The sequence below is a fragment of the Nuphar pumila genome, chromosome 14 (genome assembly GCF_984573655.1).
Source record: "Nuphar pumila chromosome 14, dmNupPumi1.hap1.1, whole genome shotgun sequence".
Classification (NCBI taxonomy): domain Eukaryota; kingdom Viridiplantae; phylum Streptophyta; class Magnoliopsida; order Nymphaeales; family Nymphaeaceae; genus Nuphar; species Nuphar pumila.
This window is the reverse complement of record NC_143262.1, coordinates 79,422,103-79,434,394: the sequence shown is the minus strand read 5'-3', so window position 1 is coordinate 79,434,394 and position 12,292 is coordinate 79,422,103. Positions and strand designations below refer to the sequence as shown.

Genomic DNA, 12,292 nt, shown 5'->3' with positions numbered 1-12,292 from the left:
TAAAGTGTACCTTTTACAATTGACATCTATTTTCCATATTTAGAAAAAATTCATAATTGATTCAGTGCTAATTCATTAAAAAAATTAGCAATTGATAAAAATCATGGAAGTCTCATATATTCTAATTGATAAAAAAATGAAATCCTTAATATTCTAACCAAAATCAAGCATTTATTATTCATGGATTCATGTTTAATCTTAATTGAAAAAAAAAACGCATATAAACCTTAAAACCATAATAAAATGTTCATGACAATTTATAAGCCCCAATTTCTACAAATGTCATAAATTTTGTATTTATGCTAATTGATAAAAAAAATGAAGCCCCTAATATTCTACTAAAAATCAAGCATTCATTATTCATGCTTAATAGTAATTAAAAAAAATACAAAAAACCCAAAAATTATATTTAAACATTTATGTCAGAATCAAAACACTAAATCGTAACAAACATCATCGATAGACATTCTAATTGAAACAAGCTTCCCCAATTTGAATTCTAGAAAAGCAAATTAAATGCACCACACTTTTTCAACTATAATGAAAATCTCTTGGTCACATATTCTGACTGGGTTAAGGTTGCTTTCGGGGTCTAGTGAATAGATCTGGACCAGATCCAACAGGTTGGAGGCAAATCAAGAATATGCTAGTAGAGTCATGGTCCAAACCCTTGATCCAACCCGTGTGCTTCCAGTTGGATCTAGTCTACTATGATCAAGTCAGGCAGTAAACTGGTCAACCATATTTTGGTCAGATCTTGACAGTGAGACCTGATCAAACCACTCTAAGTGGGTTGAACCTTTGAAATGAACAGGTTTGTCCCCTTTACAACCTGCTCGAACCAAATGACAGTCTTGGTTCAGTTTTTCGGCCCGGACTTGGCCCTAGATCCAAAATTCATGCTAATCATGTCACGTATCCAGAATGTTCTTTTAACAAGATGACCATGTCATACCTTAGTCCAGATCTGAACATTGTGCAATAGATCTGAGTCTGGACCCGAATCTGAACTAGATCTGAGATGACAAAGTGGAATCTGGATTTTAAATAGTTATTCTCACATGAAAAACTCCCCCACTCGTTATTCTGGCACGAAAAAGAAGGCACTCTGATCCAACTTTCACTGAGTTAGGGTGGGCACTGCCCACCCTGACCTTAGCCCCCCTATTGGGGGGATCTTCTGGTTAGGGTGGGCACGTGCCCACCCTGGCTTCAATGTGGCACCGCCACCACAAGAGACATGACTTTCTGTTTGTTGACGTCACTTTTCTTTTTTCTCTTTTTTTTTTTTGAGTGATTGTTGAAGTCACTTATTACATATATAGGTTATGTAACTTAATAGATAACTTCCATAGTGCTCATAAACCCGAGAGGGTCTGACATTCACAGTGCAAGACTTATGAACCAAATATTTTTGAAATCTCATTAAGAAAACCCTCACAAATATTGTCAAGACTGACTTTTGTGACACTAAAGCATTAAACTCCACGTTCAGTCCTAAATCAATCTAGTGGCATTTCCTATGAAATCTCATGAAAGTTAAATTTCACAAGTATGCAAATCATCTCACATGCTTGCATAGTAGAGCACAAAATGGCAAAACCCTTAAGTCTGGTTATGAAATATGAGAATCTTAACCTCAATTGATTGCATCTAGAACCCATTGGCTTTTAAATAGTCTTATAGAGAAAAATATCAGTTAACAATGATCATTGGCAGGAGGGTGGTGCATGAAAACAGAGCCTCACCCTATTTCTGCCACAACTAAATGTCTGATGACTAGATCTTCACCAGTTAATTGAGAAGAATTTCACGAGTCAATGGAAGGCCTTTGAACCAATTGGTGGAGCTTGTCCTCTTGTTCTTTTGACGTACGAGGCATAGTCACTAAAGTGCATTGTATACAGCGTGCTTTGGTAGCGAGTCAAGCGCACTCGCCTGCGGAGTGACTCAGTGATTGCACCATCATAACCCGCTTTGCGCATCAAAGAGTCAATTGTCTCGGTCTTTGTCCATCCTAGTTCACATACAAAAGATTAAAGGGTCTTGCTCAGGGAAAGACATAAAACCAAATAAAACCATCAAAAATCTTAAGAATGGCAAGCAAATGATTATTAGTATTCAAAAAATTATATTTGGAACTTGGAGAATTCACCAATGGGGATCCAGCACTCAAGTACACTTTGAAAATATGGGAAAGAGTTTAATCCAGGAAAAACACAAAAATCCATTCAGCTAAAAGAAACACAACATACCTTCATGGGCAGCTACCTCAGGCAAGTAAGTGGAACTTCGTCTATTATTGTCAGTACCAATAAAATCTATGATTAAACCATGTTTTCCGATCTGCAAGATTAAGCACAATAAAAAATGACTTCCCATGAGAGTAAATTGAATTGATAATGTTGATTATCAAAATGAGAAACAAATGCCTTTCATGCCAGCTTCATCAATTAATTCAACCCTATATATATAAAAGAAAAAAAACAATTTTCTTACCTATTTTCGTAGAACAATGTGCTCATTGGCATACAAATGGCCCAATCTGCCACATAAAACATGCTTCCCCAAAAAACAGAAGTTTAAAAACGAAATATTTAGTAGAGTACTATGTTGCTTATGCTGAATAGCAACTGTTCCCTTCTTTGAGAAGGAAACAGAACTAGAACAATTGATGTAGCTGACAAAGATTTTACCAACCTCAAAGAAATTGCAAAAATGGGAGCAACATCCAGGTGAGACTTGTCCAGTCAAAACTATTATCAGAATAAGAAGCGTTTGATACAGAATTCTTTATGCATAAATTTTAGATATCTCTATGGATGGGCCTCTGCTAAATCTTTGGCTGGAAACTGATTTGTTCTCATCATGCAGTCAAACAACTAGAAGCAAGGAATCACCACGGGTATATTTAGTGATCTATGACAAAAATAATCCTAGTTCCACAATCATCCTGAATGGAACCCTAGAAGGAAGAAGTTTTACCTAACACTACTGAGGAGTGAGGGTTTTGACAAGGGGCTAAGAAGAGGATGTCGGTGGCATCAGTGAGGCGGAGAAGAATACAAAGCAGCTTGGAAAATGTTAGGTAGAATTCATGCTTATAATGGCAAATGGTGGAATTAAAGTGCTTACTGTTCAATTTAAAAAAAAACAGAAAGATGAGTAGGTAAATAGCCCATGCACAGCCTCCCTCTCCCTCTCATAGCATAATTACAATAAGACCACATGCTCTTACAAACAATAGTTAACATTACAATAATAATTCCAGCCCAATGTTACCTCCACAAATTCACCTATCTACATAGTTTGAAAGGCTGTCCATTACACAATCTAAACTTCGAATGGATACAATTATAATTAAGGACCCCAAGAAGATTCATTCTTACCCATTATAGAATTTTCAGGTATCACCTGAATCAGACTAGCAAAAGTGGTACGGTGGTGATAAATGGTACTAAAATCAACACATCTATTGCTATAAAGCGTATCTGCACAAATATGCATGTCACCTCCAGTTTCTGGCCATGGCAATTGGCAAGGCCAGATACTGGTAGAGGGAGTGATGCCATGCAAGATGTTGTCAACCCCAAAAGTTTTCATTATCACCATCACCAGAAACCACACAGATATATATATATATATATGGTTCTGCCCACTTTCTTGTTCTACCCCTTCAAAATTGTAGTTTTTTGGTATTTTTTCTCACATCCAACACCATAGATGTGATCGATAGGTTTTGTTTAGTGGGAACTGGCTTTTGGATCACCAGAATCTGACCTGTATACAGACATCAATTTTTCCCGACTCATAAAAATCCAATTTTTTGTCTAAAAAATAAGATCCAAGAGTCTATTCCCACTAAATCAAGCATGCTAAACACATCTAACGGTTCAGATCTATCATAAAACACTTTAAACTATAGAGAACGAGAAAATGGAGCCTAATATGTTCAGCTCTCTCTCTCTCTCTCTCTCTCTCTCTCTCTCTCTCTCTCTCTCTATATATATATATATATATATATATATATATATATATGTGTGTGTGTGTGTGTGTAGACACTGTCCAAAAATCATGTCGACATCACAGAAGCAACACTTAGGTGTTCCAACTTGTATAACATCTGCCTTAAGGGTAAAACTTGTACCTCCCAATCAAGATAGTGGAGATCAGATTCATAATCGGTCAAAATAGAAACTGTACATTCTAAATAAGGCAATTCCTTCGCCTGAATGGGAGGAAACCGACGGTCCCTCAATGCACTGCAAGATAACAAATAAGTGAGAGAGTGAATCATATGGATAGCCACACTTCTACATCCTGGTCTGCAGTTCAATTAACAAATCAGATCACTATAATTTAAAGACGGACTGAAGAACTAATAATGCAAAGAAATCAACCACACATCAATGGATATAAAAGAAAAATGAATAAACATTAAATGCATGTACCAAAATAACACAAAATATCTCATTCAACATCTCAAAGTGCTAAGTCTGCAGTTCAACAGGGTAATGTCCGAAATCAGAAGCACAATAGGTTCAATAAGAAAACCCACCTATCATTATTTTTAGTAATTTATTTTTCAAAATGGTGTTCTTTTAAAATATTGTGATATTTTCATGTAGCTTTTATTCTTAATTTGTAATATAAGTGACTCCATTCTTATTCACTTCTCTTCATATCTTGTCGTTCAGACAAATTTGTCCCATTTCTGCTGAAAGCTATGCCACAAGGATATGGGTACGACTTAGACACGTGATGTGGGTTTGACTCAGTATGAGCGATGGTTAGAGGTGGACACTTCTTCCCAACCATGCTCACACTTCACATGCACACACACACTCACACATAGATGCTGATGGACAGATATATATGTGCCTTCTGTGTGTAAATATATATAATTATATATATTAACATATTATAAGCATTTATTATAACTCCGCCTGTGTATAATTGTTTAGTTATACACTGTCGGTCCCAAGCCCGGATAAAAAAGGAGGCTTGTGGTAGGCCAGTGACAGCCAACATAAAAACTTAGTCATACCCTATGAATATGAACCAATACGAGAATTTCGTTGGGGCGTTCCCTACTGAGCGACGCGCTTTATTCTATAGGCCCAGAGTGATAAATGGGCAAGGGTTGCGAGGTCGTCGCCGCGCCCGGGTGTGATGTCAAATAGGCAAGGGTTCCCTCACTTAGTTGGACGGGCGGGGGTAAAGAAGTTAGTCCAAGACCATAAAATTAGGTTAGCCATTTGGAACATAGGGTCTTTCACTAGTAAGTTGGTAGAGTTAGTAGATGTTATGTGTAGGAGAAAGATTGATATTTTATGTTTACAAGAGACCAAATGGTAGGTGAGAAGGCAAAAGTGATAGAACCTTGAGGATATAAGATTTGGTATACAGGAATAAATAGAAATAGGAATGGAGTAGGGATTGTTATGAGTCGTGAGTTTATAGATAATGTAGTTGAGGTACGTAGGAAGGGTGATAGGATTTTACTTATTAAATTAGTATTAGGTACGGATATTATTAATATTATTAGTGTTTATACACTTCAAGTAGGTTTAGATGATTCCATTAAGCGTCAATTTTGGGAAGATGTAGATGGAGTAGTACAAGGGATATCTTATGGAGAAAAACTTTTCATCGGCGGTGACCTTAATGGACATGTAGGCATTACTAGGGATGGATTTGAGAGTATCCATGGAGGCTATGGTATAAGAGAAAGAAACGAAAGTGGAGAAAGGATTTTAGATTTTGGTTTGTCCTATGATATGATCTTAACAAACACTTGGTTTAAGAAGAGGGAATCTCGCCTAGTAACATTTCAAAGTGGGGTTAATATGAGTCAGATAGATTTTTTCCTACTTAGAAAGAGAGATAGGGGTTGTTGCATCGATTGTAAGGTTATACCGGGAGAAAGTGTAGTTACACAACATAGAGTCTTAATTTTAGATCTTAGAATTAGACAATGCCGCAAAAGGAATAGACATAAGATATATCCTAGAATTAAGTGGTGGGCACTGAAAAGAGTTAAACAATGAATGTTTGTAGAGCAGGTAGTTAAGGAAGCGGATTGGTGTCTCGAGGAAGATTCAGAATCAATGTGGAATAAGATAGTGGGTGGCATGAGAAAGGTGGGTAAGGAGGTATTGGGTGAGTCTAAAGGTGGTGCACCGCTAGGTAAGGATACATCATGTTGGAATGAGGATGTCAAATTAGCTATTAAGGTTAAAAGAGAGTGTTATAGAAATTTAAGTAAGAGTCGTGATAATGAGAATTTGGAGAAGTATATGATAGCAAAGAAGGAAGCTAAAAAAGTAGTTCGAAATGCAAGGAATAAGGTATATAAGGAGGTTTATGACAAGTTGGATACCAAAGAGGGCGACAAGGTTATTTATAGGCTTGCAAAGATGAGAGATAGGAAATCGAGGGATCTAGGTATGGTTAGATGTATCAAAGATGAAACGCAAAGGGTTTTAGTCAAAGATGAGAAGATTAAGGAGAGTAAGATCTTGGAGACTTCTCTATTCCTTTTCATGAGATGAATCATGACTTCACGCGCAAGATTCAAAAGAAAGAAATTGCAGAGGCTTTGAAGAAAATGAAATCAAGAAGGACAGTTGGCCCAGATGGTATACCTATCGAGGCTTGGAAATGCTTGGGAGAAAAAGGTTTAGAATGGTTGACAAATCTTTTTAACAAGATTTGGTGGACAAATAAGATGCCTAATGAGTGGAGGAAGAGTACTTTGGTGCCTCTATATAAGAATATGGGTGATATACAAGATTGCACAAACTATCGTGGTATAAAACTCATGAATCATACTATGAAACTTTGGGAGAGGGTGATTGAGTCTAGGTTGAGGAAGATTGTCATGATATCGGAGAATCAATTTGGTTTTATGCCTGGAAGATCAACTATGGAAGCTATACATCTTCTTAGACAACTTATTGAGAGATATAGAGAGAGGAACAAAGATTTGCATATAGTTTTTATTGATTTGGAGAAGGCATACGATAGAGTACCTAGGGACGTTCTCTAGTGGACAATGATGAAGAAAGGTGTTTCTCTCAAGTACATTAGTATAATTAAAGATATGTATGAAGGAGTGGTAACCAATGTCCGCACTTGTGGAGGGGTGACAACCAATTTTTCTATAATGGTTGAGTTACATCAAGGATTTGCTTTAAGCCCTTTCCTATTTGCTATAGTGATGGATGAGCTTACGAGATCAATTCAAGAAAATGTGTCGTGGTGTATGTTGTTTGTTGATGATATTGTTTTGATTGATGAGTCTAGAGTTGGGGTTAATGCTAAGTTAGAATTATGGAGACAAACATTAGAAGCAAGAGATTTTAAGTTGAGTAAGAGTAAGACATAATATATGGAATGTCGGTTTAGTAAGTAACGAAGTAGTGATGGGAGTGTAGTGAAGCTTGGTAAGCAAGAAATATCGGTGGATGATTGTTTCAAATATTTGGGATCTATCATTCAAAAGTAAGGAGAAATTGATGGAGATGTAAATCATAGGATAAAGGTTGGGTGGATGAAATGGAAAAGTGCAACTGGAGTGTTGTGCGATCGTAGAATGCCATTGCGGTTGAAGGGAAAGTTTTATAGGACGACTATTAGGCCCGCTTTACTATATGGTACGGAATGTTGGGCTGCCAAGCGACATCATATTCAAAAAATGAGTGTAGCTGAGATGCGTATGCATAGATGGATGTGTGGAAATACAATAAAAGATAAGATTCGGAACGAGGAGATACGTAAGAAGGTAGGCGTTGCACCCATTGAAAATAAGATGAGAGAGAATCGTTTACAGTGGTTTGGACATATTCGGCGAAGGCCTAATGATGCTCCAGTTAGAAGGATGGAGAAATGGGAAAATATATTAGTTAAAAGAGGTCGGGGTAGGCCTAGGAAGACTTGGATGGAGATGATAGGAAAGGATATGAATGCTTTGAACCGCACCGAGCATTGGATCTAATGATTGGAGGAGAAGGATTCATGTGGAAGACCCAGAATGATTTTCTTTGTTGGTTCATATCACCGACCCCAATTGTTTTGGGATGAAGGCGTAGTTGTTGTTGTTGTTGTATTATAATATTCTGTATTTCAGTTATATATTATATATTTCTGTATTATTATAATATGTATATTATATATATTTTGTGTTTGTGGTTTCACACACACATATATATATATATATATATAATTTGTTTGATTGTTTCTGTTTTATGTTTCTAAGCCATCTTTTTCACAGCTTATACTTCACACACACACAAATATATATATATAGGAAAACCGTATCTTCGAACAGGTTTTCCTTCAAAACGAACGTGTGGTGTAATGTCGGGCGTTCTTTTTTCTCAAAAAAAAAGACGATTTAACGGAGGTTTTGTATAGCCACTAAATCTCTGTTTTTCGCCTAGAGATTTAGCGGCGGCAAAGATCGCTGCTAAATCTCCTGAGCGCATAAAAAAAACATTGCAGCATCGCCGTTGATCATGCATGATCAACGGCCATGCTTTGTCCAAACTATCTTCAAACCTATGTCACAAGGACTCAGCCAACTAGGTGTCGTGCGATCAATCTGACCTTGGGTGCGGTCAACGCACCCAGTGTCATTTATGTCCAACTTTTGGACTTGATATATATATATATATATATATATATATATATATATATATATATATATATATATATATATATATATATATATATATATATAATTTTTGCCGCACCCCCGCACCCAAGTTTTTTTAAAGTACTGCACCCACACCCATGTGACATAGCTTCAAACACTTTATGTTTGAATGGCTAGCGCAATTGTGCAGTAGTTGTGCACCTAAGGGTTGCGCAGCTACCACTCATATAGAAAAAGTGGTTGGCGGTCCATCGCAGGCTTGATGGACGGCCAGCGCAAAAATGTTAAAAAATGGTAAATCGTGCTTTTTGAGCATTTTAGATGTTTTAGCAGCGGTTTTTGACCGCCGCCCGCTAAAGGTCCCAAAGAAAATGAGACTTTTAGTGGCGGTCAAAAAACTGTCACTAAAAGTCCAATTTTCTAATGGGGCCTTTAGTGACAGTTTTTGTACCGCCACAAAAGGTCCCATTTTCCGGAGGTCAAAAATCACCGCTGCAGTTTTGCCCCTTTTTCGAGTTTTTTTTTGTGTCCGTCCATCATGCCCTGTGATGGATGGCCAGCGCAATTGCGCAGTAACTGTGCACCTAAGGGTAATGCAACTAACACTCACTATATATATATATATATATATATATATTAACATATTATAAATTATGTAGTTGCCCTTTATTTACATTGTCGGCTCTTATTGCATGGTTTGTTTATTCAATTGTCTATTTCTTCTTATTTTATGTCTATTGTTGTTAAATTTTTGTATACATGATTATTTTTTGTATACTGTTTATTCACATTGTAAGTTGTATGGTTTGTTTATTCAATTGTTCATTTATTCTTAATTTTTTTGAGCATGTTATTTAATATAATTGTTTTACAGTGTTCGATGACATGTTTTGTCTATTGCTTATTGTCTATGTCACACGGACTCAGCTAGGGAGGCACCACACCCGAGTCGACACGCCCCGACACGGGTGCAAACACGGGTGCGGTTTCGGACGCGTCCCGGACTCGGTCAACACCGAGTCGGACTCGGTCAACATCGAGTCGGACTCGGTCAACACCGAGTCGGACTCGGTCAACACCGAGTCGGACTCGGTCAACGAGTTGAGGCCGAGTTCGGCCTTTTTTGGACTCGGTCAATGTTGACTGAGTCCAAAAATTGTCCATTTTTAGGGTAAAAAACAAAAAAAAATGATCTTTTTATATATATTTTTTTTAAATATATATATAGCATGAGTCTCAAACATAAGCCCCAGAAAAAAAAATCCAGGGGGCGCTACCCCCCTACGCCCCCCCTGGACCCCCGCCCGCTAACCGCACCGGGGGGAGCCCCCAAACCCCCTTTCTGCAAGGGCAAAAGTACAATTTGCAAAGTTTATAAAAACACTCGTGCTGGTGCCAAACTTTAGAGGACAATATCCACGTATATGCACACAGGATATATTATATATATAGCCGAGTCCCCGTGTCCAAAATTTTAAAAATTGCGCCGCACCCGTGTCGCACCCGCACCCATGTGACAGCTTATTGTTGATTGATTGTATACATCTTTGTTATTAATTTTAACAGTTTGTTTATATATTTTGTGTATTTTTTTAATTGAGGTACCAACTAATCTGACTAGTCTTTTTAGGGGCTCATCGTCTACCGCCTTTGACAACTAAGGTTTTAGTTGATTAGATTCAACCTAATTGGGCCTGATATGACTCGGTTTAAATCGATTTTACAGAGTTTTTGTCCTATTTGACTAGGTTTCTACCTAATTCGGTTTTGACTAAGAGTTTTGGAGGTTGGACCAAGCCCCTACTTAGTTCAAACCAAGTCTTTCGACCAAAGTTCGACTTGGTTAGATTCAAGGTTTGGGTTCATGACTGGACGCAGTGTGCTCTTCTTAAGAAATTGGTTGGGAAATTTTTCAAAATAGTTTTTAATGAAATTTTGGGGTGTCTACACTGTAAGGTGATCTCATATTAATTTAATTTGGGCTTGTGATCCTCAAATGAGGAGAGCAAGAAAAGACACAATAAGATAGAGATAGAGGACAGAACACAACATTCAGATCCTAAACCATTCAAACCTGCTGGACTTTGCCTTTGTCCTACCATGGAAATTTGATCCATAATAGCCTCTCACATAGGTGTGGGTGCGGGTGCGGGTGCGGGTACGGCGATGCAGCACTTTAAAAAAACTTGGGTGTGGGGGTGTGGGGAGGATATATATATATAATTTTTAACAGTTTTAAGCTAACACTGTGTATTTGTGTGCATTTATGTATTTATATATATAATATAGATAAAAATGGACTTGATTAGGGTTAACAGAATCTACTTTTGGATAGAAATGGACCTGTGTGGTTGACTTCACCTAATACAAAGAAAGTTGTGTCCAAGTGTCGCACCCACTTGGGTGCAGGTGCGACGCAGGTGCGGTGCCCTGTTAGAAGAGTCCGTGTGACATAGATAATAGCCTTTCATTTTTCTCAAGGACTCCATGACATTGAATTTTTTCTCAAAGCTTGAAAATTCCAAATTCAAATACATCACTCTTGATTTCAAAATCTAGGAATAAATTTGCACCACATACTTCCAGGGAAATACAATCATCAAATATGATTATAACTGCCACCTAAGAAAGGGTAGAAATGACACAAGCAACAAGGACTATGTAATCATCAAATATACTTATAAGTGCCTCCCTGAGAAAGGGTAGAAGTGACATAAGCAACAAGGGCTTGATGTCTGTTCACCCATGATAGATATATGTTTGGCAGCCACATTTTTATTTTTCTCCTCATAAAATCAAAATGGTCACATGGCTTCTAACCTATGTCACACGGGTGCGGGTGCGGGTGCGGGTGCGGGTGCGGGTACGGGTGCGATACGTGTGGAGCAATTTCAAAAATTTTGGACACGGGGACACGGCTATATATATGTATATATATTTTTAAAATATATATATATATATATAAATAATAAGACTCGGTCAAAGTTGTGCCCATTAGGGGACACAACTATATATATATATATATATATATATATATATATATATAAAGATCAATTTTTTTTAGTTTTTTGCCCTAAAATAGACAAAAATAGACTCGGTCAAAGTTGACCAAGTCCAAAATGTGGATGGGCTCAACCCCGATGCGTTGACCGAGTCCGACACTTGGTTGACCGTGTCCGAAGCCGCACCCGTGTCGGGCGTGTCGACGCGGGTGCATCGACCTTATAGCCGAGTCTGTGTGACTTAGCTTCTAACAAAAGGGGGTTATTTGCCTCTTCTAAGTAAAAGATTTACTATCTTTAAGTCCATAAGATCTAAGATCTAAGATCTAAGATCAAAGATCAAAGATCAAAGATCAAAGATTAAACATAGACATGAAAGGGGAGTAAACGGTTAGGATCCAGGTCAGGCATCCAACCGAATCAAAATCCTTTTAGTCAGATTTGGTACCCGAAGTTGGATCCATTTAATAATTGGATCTGGACTTGGTATTGACTTTTGCATCCAAATCCTAGTCCAATTCCGAATAAAATCCAAATCCCAGTAAGATCCAAATCAGAGTACATGTAAATGTCAGATTCTAAGGTAGCCGGATGTGGATTCGGTTGTAGCTGATGCCCATTCTACTCCGGA

The 12,292-nt window shown here is 37.6% G+C and overlaps 1 protein-coding gene across 3 annotated transcripts in view; it reads right to left on the bottom strand.

The window, feature by feature from the left end:
- Nucleotides 1-12,292, bottom strand: part of LOC149817055 (uncharacterized protein At2g38710-like) — a 51,964-nt gene that overhangs the window by 18,309 nt on the left and 21,363 nt on the right. For 2 of the 3 annotated variants that reach the window (XR_016427603.1, XR_016427602.1), the window contains exons 3-5: nt 4,148-4,262; nt 2,256-2,346; nt 1,749-2,017 (exon numbers count right to left, since the gene is read on the bottom strand). Coding sequence is in view for 1 of the 3 variants with exons in the window: in XM_089987074.1 (XP_089843200.1) it covers nt 1,818-2,017; nt 2,256-2,346; nt 4,148-4,262 (406 nt within the window). In the remaining 2 variants the exon portion in view is untranslated. Of the gene's footprint in view, nt 1-1,668; nt 2,018-2,255; nt 2,347-4,147; nt 4,263-12,292 lie in introns of those variants that run through there. The other variant, XM_089987074.1, reaches the window with a different exon arrangement.